The sequence below is a fragment of the Lolium rigidum genome, chromosome 7 (genome assembly GCF_022539505.1).
Source record: "Lolium rigidum isolate FL_2022 chromosome 7, APGP_CSIRO_Lrig_0.1, whole genome shotgun sequence".
Classification (NCBI taxonomy): domain Eukaryota; kingdom Viridiplantae; phylum Streptophyta; class Magnoliopsida; order Poales; family Poaceae; genus Lolium; species Lolium rigidum.
The window spans coordinates 318,834,882-318,849,586 of NC_061514.1; the positions used below are offsets into that span (position 1 = coordinate 318,834,882).

General features: G+C 47.0%; 2 protein-coding genes and 1 pseudogene across 2 annotated transcripts; 1 reads left to right on the top strand and 2 right to left on the bottom strand.

Annotated features, from left to right (window-relative positions):
• LOC124673231 overlaps window positions 1–14,705 on the top strand; it is a 79,595-nt pseudogene that overhangs the window by 50,000 nt on the left and 14,890 nt on the right.
• On the bottom strand, window positions 1,240–2,806 carry LOC124669835 (galactinol synthase 2-like). The gene is made up of 3 exons (XM_047206374.1): window positions 2,409–2,806; window positions 1,851–2,312; window positions 1,240–1,737 (listed from the first exon to the last, which is right to left on the bottom strand). The coding sequence occupies exons 1-3, from the start codon at window positions 2,718–2,720 to the stop codon at window positions 1,531–1,533; spliced, it is 981 nt and encodes a 326-aa protein (XP_047062330.1). The 5' UTR covers window positions 2,721–2,806; the 3' UTR covers window positions 1,240–1,530.
• On the bottom strand, window positions 11,455–13,077 carry LOC124669834 (galactinol synthase 2-like). The gene is made up of 3 exons (XM_047206373.1): window positions 12,647–13,077; window positions 12,103–12,564; window positions 11,455–12,003 (listed from the first exon to the last, which is right to left on the bottom strand). Exons 1-3 carry the CDS (start codon window positions 12,956–12,958, stop codon window positions 11,791–11,793), a joined length of 987 nt encoding a protein of 328 aa, XP_047062329.1. The 5' UTR covers window positions 12,959–13,077; the 3' UTR covers window positions 11,455–11,790.

Sequence of the window (14,705 nt, forward strand, 5' to 3'; positions counted from 1 at the left end):
ACATGTACTAATGTTTCGGTTAATACAATTATAGCATGACATATAAACATTTATCATAAACATAGAGATATAAATAATAACCACTTTATTATTGCCTCTAGGGCATATCTCCTTCAAAAATTTGCGCCCAGCCGCGGCCTCCAAAATAGTCTTTGCACCGGTGCGCATACTATTCATCCGGCGCCCCCAAGCCGAACCCGATCTGGAGGGAGGCTAGCGGGGCGTAGGCGGGAGGGGAAACGTGTGAGCGGCCCAGCCTTGGCGTAGGCGGGAGGGGAGGTGGCCGCGGCAGTTAGGTGGGTGTCGGTCATCGACGGCAGGACATCAAGCTCAACCAGATCAAGGCCACCGTGGCATCGAAGAAGAGGACGGAGGACCTAGCGATGTTGATGGTCAACACAAGCGGCATGGACGACGGCGTCAAGGCGTGGTGCGTCTTTTTTTTCGCGGCTATGTAATGCCAGCCGACGTGCGCCCTTTTTTTTGGTTCGCTGGACATTAATTTGTGGCGATGTGTTTGTCGAGACTATTCACAGGCGCCAAAACTACGTGATCAACTATCTATTTAAATTTGTGTTTAAATTTATTTGGGAGGACGCGTCTGTGGGCTGCGGGTGCCCCTCATAAGGCCACGCGCCGGATAATTTAGGGGTGGTGGGGGCGAGAGGAGATACTCTTAGTGAATGGAGAAAGTACTACTCCCTCCGTTCCATTCTGTGCCTATAATTTTTTGGTACGGAAATTAGCGTAAGAGTATTTTTTACATAAGACCCACTAGCTTAACGATTTGAGATCATAGTAAAATGAGGGAAATCGATAATTTCCTAAATTAACATAACAAATCCCACAAATCTCTCTGGCTGACTCTCCATATGTGCAGCCAGATTCTACTATTAAGGAAAGAAAAAACAATGCTTCCTAAATCTAAGGAATCGTTGGGGTCATGCATTAGGAATCTCATTTAATTGTTTTCCTTTTGTATGGATTTTTTTTCCATGCATGTCGTGTTGGAACTGACCGGTAGAGGGGGTAATTGGAAAAAAGCCAAGGTACAACCTTATATTCTGAAACAAATGTCAAAAATCTATAGTCATTATAAAAATGAACGGAGGGAGTACTATATAGGGCATTTGACTGCACAACACAACGTCAAATAGCGGGGGAGAATTTCATACTAACTCGTGTTCCTAATTAAGTGATATAGTAAAAAGCAATGAAACATGTATTAACTGCATCACCTAATTTGAAATGGAGAAAATATTATATATATAAACTTAGGTTTCAACCATATAGTTAGAGCAACATGTGCATGCATGCACGTATTTACAAACTTGTCCTACTCTTGCAAACCAAAAATACACTAGCATACTGCTCGATAGATCTACAACACCAAAACGTGCAGATCTGTCCACATATTATTTCCTTTCGGCAAAAACCCTATATGCATTCGATTGTAATCTTAATTATGACGCTTGATTGAGCGCCAACATGCCGTGTGCGCCAACGCCGGTCGGCATGCAAGCAACGGGTCTATGCGGCGGACGGCGCAGGGAAGTACTTGCCGGCCCAGGCCTCGGCGAGAGCCGCACCAAGCGGGTCGGTGACCTCGCCGGCGTCGGCGCCCTTGAAGTCTAGGCTCTCGTCGCTGTAGATGTCCCACCACTTCTTGACCAGCATCTTGATGTCCTCCCTGTCCATGTTCGCCTCCTCGCCGGTGAACCTCCAAGGCTTCGAACCCTGCAAGAATGGAATGGAAACATTTGATCATAATCATAAAAATTAAGATCAAACCTAGAGAGATAAATTCATGGCGGTTTGTACAAATAGATGGATTGACCACAGTCACTTACGGCAGCGCAGTAGTGCACGGCCTTAACCTTGCCGAGCTCCACGTTCTCGGGGTGCCTCCAGAGCATGGCCAGCACCAGATTGTAGACGTTCGGGATGGGCTTGTACACGTCGTTGAAGAACATGTTGAGAAAATCCTGCTCGGCGAAGGGGGTCGGGTCGGTGACGACGAGCTTCTCGAGGAGGGCCTTGGCAGTGGCGAGGCTGGGCTCGTGCACGAACATGCCGGCGTTGAAGTAGAGCGGCGGCGGTGGCACGCCGAGGTCGCTCTCCGGCCACGACACACTGTCGGGGCACTGTTGGCAGTAGCCGATCTTGTACTGCGGCGTGTGGCTCCAGGTCTTCTCACAGAAGCAGTCCTTGACAGCGTAGAAACTGCCCGCCTCCAGGTCGAACAGGTGGTCGATGTTGTCAAACACCTGGATGTCGGCGTCCAGGTACACCATCCTCTCGTACTCAACAAACTATACCACAAGTCCAGAATTAACCAATCAATCACCATCTATCGATCCAAGGTGGAATAGAACAAGAGATCGACCATAAACTAGAAAGTACAGTACCTCCCAGATGCGGAGCTTGGAGTAGTTGATGACATAGTACGCCATGGCGAACTGGGTCTGGCTCTCCGGCGGGTACACGGGCTCGATCTCGCGGACGACGCAGCCCTGGTCGACCAGCGTGCGGCGGTGGTCCTCGGGGACGTCGGGGAGCACGGCCACCACCAGCGGATAGGCCGACTTGACGGCGCGGAGGCCCTTGGCGAGGCCCACCACACCCTTCCAGTAGTCGCCGGAGCCGGCGAGGAACGTCACGTACGCGCCCTTAGCCGGCGCCTCCTTCGCCGCAACACCCTTGAGCGCCATTGGAGCCATTGCTAGCTCGAGCGATCTCCTTCCTTCTTGCTTGGAGTGATCAGTGGATGGATGAGAGGAACTAGAGCCAAATTCTCGTGTGTTGTTGCTGTGCCTGTTGGTGTATGGGTTGCGCAGCTTGGTGGGCTTTATATAGGCGACGTACGGGATGCTTGGTAGCACGTCGTGTTCCTGGGGTGGGGGCCGAGTAGTTGGGATAAAATGGAAAGGTAATAAAATGAAATCTCGATTCGAATGACGACGATGGCTTATTACCCGGTCGTTGATTTTGATATTCCATTGTACTAACGCAACTTCCGTTTTTACTCTTGTGCGGATTAGCCAGGATTTTAGAGGCCGGTGAATGAATGATGTTGTAGATGTCCGCTTCTGCCTTATTTCTCTCTTATACTGATGATAAGAGGTGATTTGGGTGTTAACTTGGAGGATAATTTGTTCTAGAATCAATCGGATGAGGATAATGGCTGTCCGTTTTACCGCATGACTTGTCACTTAATTGGTGGTATATTCTTCCGATATGCAGGGTATATTCTACTGTATTAATCTTCTCTTTCTTAATAGATGGTCCCATTTTGCTGGCCTCACAGCAAGCCACATCACCTTTATTTGGGCACGGTGCTGAGTGGTCGACCATCTATCGTTGCGCTACTCGCTCGACCGTAATTCTTTCACGTGGCCTGGGCGTTGTTTCTACGATCGTGGGCTGCGCGTCCCTGGGCTAGACGAGACCCCCCACAATGGGCTATCCTATCCCTGCTTGGGCTGGACAAGAATATCTCCAATCCACCGGCGACATCGTTATCGCTTCCTCTTCTCCATCGATTGTGCACTCTTTTCCTCTCCCCCACGATCTCTACGAGACATTACTGCACTGCAATTGATGGAGTCATGGAGGCATTGCAGGAGTTAGCGCAAGTTTCCTTGAAATTCCGAGCTCAATCTCGAGGTCGTACTCCTCAATCTTCATAAATCGCACTCTACCACCGTGGGTGTCTAGGCCAGGGTCGCTTCCTACAGATCCACAATTGCTAGCACGAGGAGGATGAGCTGAAGGCTGAAGCCCAACCCTAGCTGGATGTGAGATGGGGCGACCCCCTCCAAGGCTCCAACGATCATGTAAGGTACCCTGATACTGGTACGTGTGTGTTGCATATGTCTTCAGTCTTTAGTCCTAAAATCATGTTCTGTACATGTAGTGTGCATCTGATCCTTGATACGGTGGCAACAAGGATTATACATGTTTGTGTAGATTTTCTTTGGAGAACATGCTTGTGTGTATTCCCCCCTTTTTAGCTACCGTGTGTGTCAAACAAAAGAAGTCATATCTTGGATGCTCCATGGCCAAGCAGCGAGGATAAATAGATCCACCGGTCTCATGCTTATTCACAAAGAAACAATTTCATGAAGGTACTCTCAGTTTACCTTTTCCCAACACAGGCCTCGGCAACGTGTGTATCTTTTCGGAGGAACACATGGATGCTTAATGTACTTGCAGAAGATGTTGGTTCTTGACTTCTGCTTATTTCTTGGTATGTAATATTTTCTCATTATCAAATCTAGAATTAACAAATGTTTCGATTTTCATATCTTTGACTGCATTCTTGGTCCATCGTGATTTATTCTTTAATACTGTATCTCATTTTAACAATTGCAAGTAGATCATATGTAAAAAAATGCATGTTTAACATGTTTAATGAAGTTGTGTCATTGAATCTTTTCAATGCCATGGTTGGTCAGAATATGACCGGTAAAGCCAGGATATTTATTCAGCAACATAGTTTATGCTATGAGCTCAATTTCCAATAGGTATTTTCTCCCTTGCAAATTATGGAGAAAAACACCACATAGGCAGAAGTGAACTGCATGTGACTGACAATATGTGCATCCACATCTTTGTTATACAACGGTCTCTTTCAATATTTTGTTTCTAATTTATTTCTACACTATTTACTGAATAAGTTTCACATGTAAGTGTAAGACCGTTTTGCTCAGTTGGCACCTTGATGGATTTATATATTCTTATGTTTGCTTGCTGACACATATACAAATGCTTGCAGTGATGTCTTTGTTCAAACTCACAAGTGTATCTCGCAAAGTCATTCATATGGTGATCGTAGAGGTTATTTGGATCTGAATGTGGAATAGAGCGTACTAACTGTTTGGGATAGCAGTTTTTTTTTCCGAAAAGACCGATCAATTGTGTTGTATATACAAATGATGACAGTCATTATGCCATGTATCACGTTCCTTTCTATATTGCTTGGGATATATGCAAAATGATCTTTTGGAGTAACACATGTGTTATTTTTGTTACATTTACTTTAGTGTAACTAAAAATGGTAAGTTGAAGGATTTTATTGCAGTGTCCTATCGTCTTTCTCATAATTACTAAATATATTTCATTATCATACATTATTCATAGCGGATATCTCACAAAAGTTCCGCAGCAACGCGCGGGGTATCATCTAGTTGGCAGAGTACATGAGCGACAATTGCGCAATTCTTTGGCTATCCTGATAATCCACATAATTGTCCAATTGAAGTTGGTCATTCCTTTTACTACTCCCTCCGTCCTAAAAATATAAGACTTCTAAGGTTACTTAAAAGTCAAATCATACAAACTCTGACCAAATATTTAGGAAAGATATCTATATCTACAAAATTGAATGAACACTACAAAATTGAATGAACACATTGGAAAATATACTTTATATGATGAAACATATTGATATTGATCTAGTATATATTGTAGATGTTTATATATTTTGATATAAACTTGGTCAAAGTTAGAAGATGTTGACTTTTCACTAACCTTAAACCCCTCACATTTTGGGACGGAGGGAGTACTAGAGGTGTAAAATCCGGACTTCCAAACCATTGAGGGGAAGACTTAGGTAGGATCAGATCTTAGATACGATGTATGAGAATAATTTTTTTGCAAAGACAAAACATGTTCAATTTTTCTGAAAATAAATGACAACACACATCTGTGTTATATATGCAATGCCAAAAATTTGTAACTTCAAATTTGGCGTACACTTAGAGAGACAAAAAAGATGAATCTGGGTGTGAATAGTGTGAAATACTATTCAACCAGATGTGACACTATTCACAATAAAATTTGTCTTTTCTGTTTCTGCAAGTGTAGATCAGATTTTAAGATAAAATTTCTTTGAGTTGTAGATACAACCTATATGCATGTTGTTTATTATTTTCAGATTTGTTTTGCATTTTCTAAGTACGATTTCTCTAAGTTGATCATATGATCCTACCTATGGAGAGATCCTAAACAAGTCTCTCCCAAACCATTGACCTGATGACACGCATAAATTCCTCTTCCTCGTTCCTTTTCTGTCTTATATCATCCACATGAATAAATCATAATCAGAGGATTATTCGTAAAATTGTATGACAATCTGCTGTGATAGCCAAGGCCCAAGGGATTGATGTAATTTTGTGTGGTTCAGCTAGCTTAGCCTTTCAATGTGATCCATGTGGACGAATGTCGCGAGAAGATCACTTAATTAGCAGAGAGGATGTGGTCAAACGGAACAACGATACTAGCTAGCGACTCCCATGTTATGCTAGTAGCGCTAGCTGCATCATCACTTGGTAAGGATAATGTAATGAGCATGCATAAGTATTAGAATTGCTGTTGTGACGATTGTCTAGCACGTCCGTGTGTGTACCCCTGCGTGGAACAATCAGACCAAATCCCCAAGACCCCAACCAATTTTTGTCCGTACTCAACTGCTGTCTACTGAAGTGTTGGTCATGGCCGGTGCAGGAGCAGTTGCTGTGACTGTTTCGTTGGATAACGTACGTACGTGCTGTGACCGGTTATTTACTACGCCCCGAAAGCAACACGCACGTACGCGGCTTCTCCGTTGATCGAAAATACGACGTCACTCTCTGACTCTCTATCCAGTATGTATCCAGCAGCTTTCAGAAATTAATAAAATGAAAACGAAAACGAGTGTCGAGCGAGAAAGATTTGGACGGTGAGCCCTGAAGTCCTTGGCACGCACATGGCACTTGGCACCGAAGATTGGTACTCTCACGATTACTTGGGCCGGCTGGAAAACGGCGAGCAACTGGTCGGTAATATGCAAATGCTGGGGCCACGCTCGCGACGGCGGCCTGCCTGGCCTCCGCCACCCTTCGCCGCTGCGCTCACAAGGAAAACGCGGAGAAGCCGACGGCCCCACGATACGCTGATGACTGTTTGTTGGGGCCGTTGGCACATAGCTTGGAAGCCTACGACTTGTAAATAACCGTCTGGCAAGGGTAACCTTATCAACGCCTATTGATGATATGTTTTGAATTTTTAGGAAAGAAGAGCGCTGGTGATTTTAAAGACTAGTCAACCAAACTAGGTAGCCGATGAAAAGTATGATCAAGAACAACATCGTCGAGACTGTATTATGAAACTAGAGTTACATGGGTGTTGCACGTTGTAAATCTAAAACCCCCTCTCGGTGGCTCCTTCTAGCCCTTATATAGTGGGCTAGGTCTTAGAGTCCACCTTCAGGTCGGTTTAATCGATATGGGTCTAGCCTGCCTATTTTACATAGCTATTAGGCTTCGCCTTCGTGATGTATTCTTCATGGGATTTGCCTATTCCTTATTCGATCCGCACCATAGATGATACGTCGAATACCCAATATGGTATACCCATGTCACCGTCAGCGTAGAAATGCCATCGGCGTAGCTATAAATGTGCGGACAACCACCATCGGCATATCCTGGCTGTCGGTACCGTGATAGCTAGCCGACGGCCGCTGTCGGTTCCACCTGGTCGTCGGCACATATCTTAGACACGTGGCATCGCGATGCACGAAATGACAAGAACTAGACGGCGTGAGGTGTGCCGACGGCTATGTCATCGACATAGCTCGTGCAGCTACAGTCGGCACAACTATTTTCCATTTTCCAATTTTCCTCTTTTCTTTCCCCTTGCTCAATTATGTTTGCAGTTGAATTTATTTGTTGCATGACACTTTTACTTTCTGGTAATATATAACATTAAATGAAACGATAAAAAGATTTGCATTTTTAATAAAGATTCCATTGTTATTCCCCCGGGTGTGATCCCCTTCACGCGCAGATGCGCTGAAACTTGCGAAAGGTTCATGACATATAGGGGGAAACTCCCTCTTCGGGAAAATCGGAGGGATTCCTGAGATAAGATGGGTCCATCCTTATTACTACATGTTCCTATGACCTAACCAAGCTCGAAGGAAGGCAAGAGTGGAAGACCATCGTTGGGCTCGGGTCAAAGGTGTAGACCTTGCGGACAACGACTTAGGGTTTCGCTGCATCCAGCTCTTCGAATGGTCGGAATCCCGCCAAAACTTATGTGCGTTCATATGGTATGCATAAAAGTGTGGTGGGACGTTGGTAGATCAAATGTTTATTCCCTGGGTGTGACCCCCTTCACGCGCACATGCGCTGACACTTAGGAAAGGTCCAGACGTATAGGGGGAAACACCCGCTTCGGGTCAACCGGAGGGAATCTTGAGATAAGATGGGGTCATCCTTGTTACTACATGTTCCTATGATCCAAAGAAGATCAAAGGAATGCAAGAGTCCATTGGGAGACAATCGTTGGGCTGGAGTCAAAGGTGTAGACCTCACGGTCGACGGCTTAGGGTTTCGCTGGATCTGGCTCTTCAGAGGGTCAGAATCACCCCAAAATTGTGTATGTGCTTATGGTAGGTATACAAGTGTGGTGGGAGGTTGGTAGATCCAATGTTTATCCCCCGGATGTAACCCCCTTCTCGCGCACATGCGCTGACACTTAGGAAAGGTTCAGGACGTATATGGGGAAACTTCCGCTTCAGGTCAACAAGAGGGAATCTTGAGATAAGATGGGTCCATCCTTGTTACTACATGTTTTTTTGAACTGGGAAGGCCCCGAAGGACCCAGATTTTGCATTAAACTTTAGGCGGTGGGTACAATTTACAAGAAGGACCTTGAGGAAACATAAGATTACAACGAGGTCCCTAACTTTAGCACTAAGCACCCTGCTGTCAACCGCAAAAAAGCGAACGAGTCCTAGAGCTCCGCCATAGAAGCGCTGCCTCGCGTGACCATCTCTGTCGACACCGGGGACATGACCACTTGGGTCGGCCGAGGCGCTGAGAGCCACGCCGAGGGCGAAGAAGAACCTCCCACATCGGAGGAAGAAGATGCTGGAACCATCTTGGTCCAGCTCGGCGACGCCAACCTCATGGCCGGAGATAGCAGTGGCCACAAAACGACACCGATTGGAAATCACCGAGAAGACAGAACCTAGGTCCGCATGCTGCAGGTCTCCCGAAGACCTCCTCGCACTTGCCAGCACCAAGCTTCTCCCCTTCTCCCCCCCCCCCTCGCCACCACGGTAGGCCAGGAGCAACAGGAAAAGCATGGATTGGTCGATGTAGAGGTCGGAGCGCTTATTTGAGGAGCTTGCAGTAGAGCACTCAGAAATCATTTTCCTCCTTGGAAGCTTGATGGAGACGCCCTGCCACAACCGAGCGGCGCTACGCCCAGACTCCCGCACGGATGAGCTCACGACTTTATTGGCGGAGATCTTTGGCCTCAGCTCTGCCGGTTGCAGTAGCTCCCGCCACCGGAGCCATGGAGCCACGAAAACCAGAGCCAAAACGCGCTAGATCTAGCCGAGATCCAGCAGCCTACTCCCAAACGACATAGGGGGAAAAGATCTACACCTGCTATACAAGCTACAGAGTCCGACGCCGCCCCCTCAGCCATCTCCGACTGGCAACGCCGGCGGGATCAGCCTCGGTTTGGCCCAGGAGCACGATGAAGACTCTCTTAATGTTCCGTGGGGAGAGAGGGGGAGGGGAAAGTATCCCGCTGGCACGAGCCCAGAAGCTTTGTTACTACATGTTCCTATAATCTAACCAAGCTCAAAGTAAGGCAAGAGTCCATTAGGAGACCATCGTTGGGATTAGGTCAAAGGTGTAGACCTTGCGGTCAACGGCTTAGGGTTTCACTGGATCTGGCTCTTCGGAGGGTTGGAATCTCACCAAAACTTGCGAGTGTGCTTATGGTATGTATAAAATTGTGGTGGGGGGTTGGCAGATCGAATGTTTATCCCCTAGGCGTGACCCCCTTCACGATCACATGCGCTGACACTTAATTAGGAAATGTTCAGGACGTCTAGGGGGAAACTCCCGATTCGGATCAACCAGAGGGAATCTTGAGAGAAGATGGGTCCATCCTTGTTACTACGTGTTCTAGGGCGTCTAGCTGGCATGTCTGTTCGTCAAGCTTCTAAATAAAGAAGTTGCGGCGGTCAAGCTCTTCATTGACAACAAATATGCCATCTCCATCTGCAAGCATCCAGTTCGGCATGACTGTAGTAAGCACATTGATCTTCGATATCATTTCTTTTGTGATTGTCTCGAGAGGGGGACAGTTGTGGTGGAGTTCATTGACACTTCATAGCAGAAGGAAAACATCCTGACAAAGCCACTTTGTCATGTTGTCTTCCAGGAGCATCGTGGCAAGATCGACATTGTCAACACATAGTTTTTCGCCAGGGTTAAGGGGGAGAATTTTGTTTAAACCCTAGCTCTGTAGGTTTAGGAAAGTGTTCCGTTTTGAACACTTTTTTAGTTTCTACTGGTTAGGATAGTTAGTCGTTTATTTTGGTTTTGTTTCAGTATGTTCTGGTTGTTGCGATTTGTGCAGCGCCAAGACCTAGTCTATATCGTTGAGCACGATGCTCGAATCGTGGGATGGCACGATCGGTAGCTAGGCGCGTGGCTCGGCATGTTTCCCTTTGCAATGAAATAAAACGAAGAGCGAGAAAAGCTGCAGAAAAGTGTGGCACAAAATTACCTTTCTGTTCATCCTCTCTGATCTCTCTCTCTCTCTCTCTCTCTCTCTCTCTCTCTCTTGTGTGATCGAGTGTTGACCCCTCGAGCGGCGGCAAGGCTTTCTAGAGGTGGAAGAGGTGTGGCGGCGGTGGATGCTTGGTGGCGGCATGGGCAGTCGGCCTGCTGTAGCGTGGCGACGAGGACTTTGGGGGCAAGGTTGGGCCTAGACATGCAAAGTACTGGCCTGATGTGTCCTTGCTGCGACGTATGTTTGTCTACCGTGAAGGCGGTGGAGCTAGCTCCCTCCCACGCGGTTGTGGTGCGGTTACCCCCATCCCTGTTGTCACATGTTCTTTATCTAGGCCTCACGACGGTGACCACAATAAGATGGGGTGGATGGCTTCAAGACAGTGGTGGCTTGTGCTAGTGGACGACGGGTTGGGTGGAGCACTACGGATCGTCCGGGGTGGTGGTCTTGGGGGTCGGGAGAAATCCTTGCCGGATCGTCCTGGACCGGCGCGGTGATGCTTACGGGTGCCATTGTTTCTTCCTGAAGGGCGTCGGGTGTACCCCCTCCCCATATCATTCCTCGGTGAAGGTGTTGCTTGGTATGCCGCGATTCGGTATGCTAGGATGTGGTGCGAATTCGCTAGAGGGCGCAGACTGTCGTGTTCGTTTTTGTCAATCTGCCACGGTCAGCATTTATTTTTTTTTGTTTTTTTTTTGGGCTTGATTGTGCTACATCTCAGCATGTTTGTTGTATCGTGTGGTTGCTACATTAATATAGCGGGACGAAAATCTATTTCGAGAAGTGCTGCATGGGAGCAAGTTCCCGTTCCAAACGAGGACGAAAAGGAATGGATGTTTGAGAAGGACGGGTCATATTCATGAGACTGGTAACTAGGGGGAAAATTATCATATTAATTATACTAAGTTCCAAAATATTTCGAACTTACAAGTACGTACGCAGCAGGTAGATCTCTATAGTGTTAGACCAACCGTGTGCATGCCTGTACGTATTTACAAACTTTTCCTAGTCTTGCAAACAAAAACACACTGATATACTGATCATAGATCTACAACACCAAAACCGTGTAGATCGATCTTTAATGGATAATACATATTATTTCCTTTCGACGAAGTCCCTAATTGCGGTAGATTCTAATCTGAATTATGACGCCTGATTGAGCGCCAACAAGCAGTGTACTTCAACGCCGGCATGAACGCAGCAACGAGCCTATGCGGCTGAGGGCGCTGGGAAGTACTTGACGGCGAGGGCCTCGGACAGAGCCGCACCAAGCGGGTCGGTGACGGTGACCTCGCCGGCGACATCTCCCTTGAAGTTCAGGCTCTCGTCGTCGTAGATGTTCCACCACTTCTTCACCAGCATCTTGATGTCTTCACGGTCCATGTTCGCCTCATTGCCCGTGAACCTCCACGGCTTCGAGCCCTGCACGTACGCACGGTAGAAACAATGATCATAATCGTAAAATTAAGAGCCGACAGAGACAAATTCATGGCGGATTGTACGAAGAGAACCGTCACATACCGCAGCGCAGTAGTGCACGGCCTTGACCTTCTCGAGCTCGACGTTCTCGGGGTGCCTCCACAGCATGGCCAGCACCAGGTTATGCACGTTCGAGATGGGCTTGTACACGTCCCTGAAGAACATGTTCAGGAAGTCCTGCTCGGCAAAGGGGGTGGGATCGGTGACGACGAGCTTCTTAAGGAGGGCCTTGGCGGTGGCGAGGCTGGGCTCGTGCACGAACATGCCGGCGTTGAAGTAGAGCGGCGGCGGTGGCACGCCGAGGTCGTGCTCCGGCCACGCGACCCTGTCGGGGCACTGCTGGCAGTAGCCGATCTTGTACTGCGGAGTATGGCTCCATGTCTTCTCGCAGAAGCAGTCCTTGACGGCGTAGAAGTTGCCCGCCTCCAGGTCGAAGAGGTAGTCGATGTTGTCGAACACCTGGATGTCCGCGTCCAGGTACACCATCTTCTCATACTCAACAAACTATACCACAACATAGCGTATGATCAACGTCAACATCGATCCAAGCAGGAATATAACAAGAGATCAAGCAGTAAAGGTATACCTCCCAGATGCGGAGCTTGGAGTAGTTGATCACGTAGTAGGCCATGGCGAACTGAGTCTGGCTCTCTGGCGGGTACACGGGCTCGATCTCCCGGACGACGCAGCCCTGGTCGACCAGCGTGCGGCGGTGATCCTCTGGGACGTCGGGGAGCACGGCCACCACCAGCGGGTACGCCGACTTGACGGCACGGAGGCCCTTGGCGAGGCCCACCACACCCTTCCAGTAATCGCCGGAGCCGGCAAGGAACGTCACGTACGCTCCCTTAGCCTGCGCCTTCTTCGCCGCAACACCCTTGATCGCCATCGGAGCCATTGCTCTACCGATCTCCTTCCTTCTTGCTGGCAACGATGGATATGGATGAGAGAGAGTTCAAATCGAATCCTAGCTTGTGTGTTTGTTGTTGTGCGTCTTGGTGTGTGTTGGTGCAGCAGCCAGCCGGGGCTTTATATAGGCGACTGGCCAGGGTACTACGTGGAATGTCGGTTGGGAAGAAATGGAAAGTTAATAAAAAGCGGAAATGTCGATCGGAATGTCGGAGATGACTTTCCTCAAGTGATTAGACTGTTGTTTTGTTTATCCAAGAAGACTTACACCGTTGATTTGTTTATCTAAGAAGATTTACACCGTTGATTTTGATTTCCATTTTAAAGCCTCTGTTTTTACTCCTGGGCGGATTTGCAGGGATTGAGATTTTACTGACCGAATTGCCTTGATGTCCTGTCTTATTTGAGGAGTATATTCTCATTGTCCATGGTATAAACTCTACGATAGTAATTGGCATGTAGTGCTAGTACATATGGAGGGGCATGCAAGAGAGAATCACGCGATTTTGGCTTATCCGGATATGATCATGATCCAAATGTTTATCATCAGTTTATTAGTTGCTGAATTAAGGTGGAGAAATTAAAAAAAAAATAAGGGAGCCCCACCGAGGTAGGTACTTGGGCCGACCGACCGACCTCACGAGCCTTTCCTTTTCTGTCCGATCAAGCAGCTGCATCGATCAGTCATAATCTGAAATTTATGTGTGATAGCCAAGAGGGATGTATGCACTATGGTTCAGCTGTAGTTTTCCAGCGTTGGCCAATGGAACATGGCGATATAGTTAGCAGAACATGGCGAGATAGCTAGCTGTCCTAGTAGTTGATGTTCTACTCCTAAAGGGAAGTATGCATGATCAAGTATTATATTATAATCATCGCAATTTTTTATCATATTACAAGGATAATTTAGTACTAGGTCAAACCAAATGGAATGAGCTAGCATGTATGAGAACTGTAGATACCTCTGGTTAAAATAGCCGGCTATAGCCGATAGCCGCGATTTTTTTTGAAGCTATGAAAGGCTATAGCCGGGCTATAGCTATATAGCGGATTTGCTAAATAATGAACAAAATTGGGCATCATATAGTCATATATATATCAATAATTCACAAATTAATAACATAATAACATCTTCGCATAGGAGATACACATAATAGTTCACACATAGTGAAATACATAGTTTTGTCCAAATATTACAACATCATTACTTAGTTTAGGACATAGTTATGCCCATAATTACATAACTAGAGTTTGGTGGATATTTCGCCGAGCAAACGGGCCGATCGACCGAAATTTTTGGTCCAAAATTTTGGGCCCATTGAACGGGAGGTTAGCGGCTATGAGGCTAAACTAAGATTAAATAGCCTTAGCCGGGCTATTAGCGGCTATTTCTGTTTTAGCCTCTAAAGTCTCTAGCTATAGCCGCATGCCTCGCGAAAGGCTATAGCCGGGCTATAGCCGGCTATTTTAAACAGAGGATACTATTGTTATCCAGGGTAAAGTAAAAGTAGGGCGTGGCGGCGTGCACGTACGTGCTACGTGTAACTGTCTAAGCCGAGTGCCAACGAAACTCGTTTACGCGTGCCTTCGTGGAACGGACCAATTGGACCAGGTTCCCAACGAACTCGTTGTACGTACGTGCTCGCTGTCACAAAATATTACAGTAGTAGAATTTTCTTTTGTGTGCCTATTCAACTGCTGACTTTATTTTTTGATCTGGAACTGCTGACTATTGA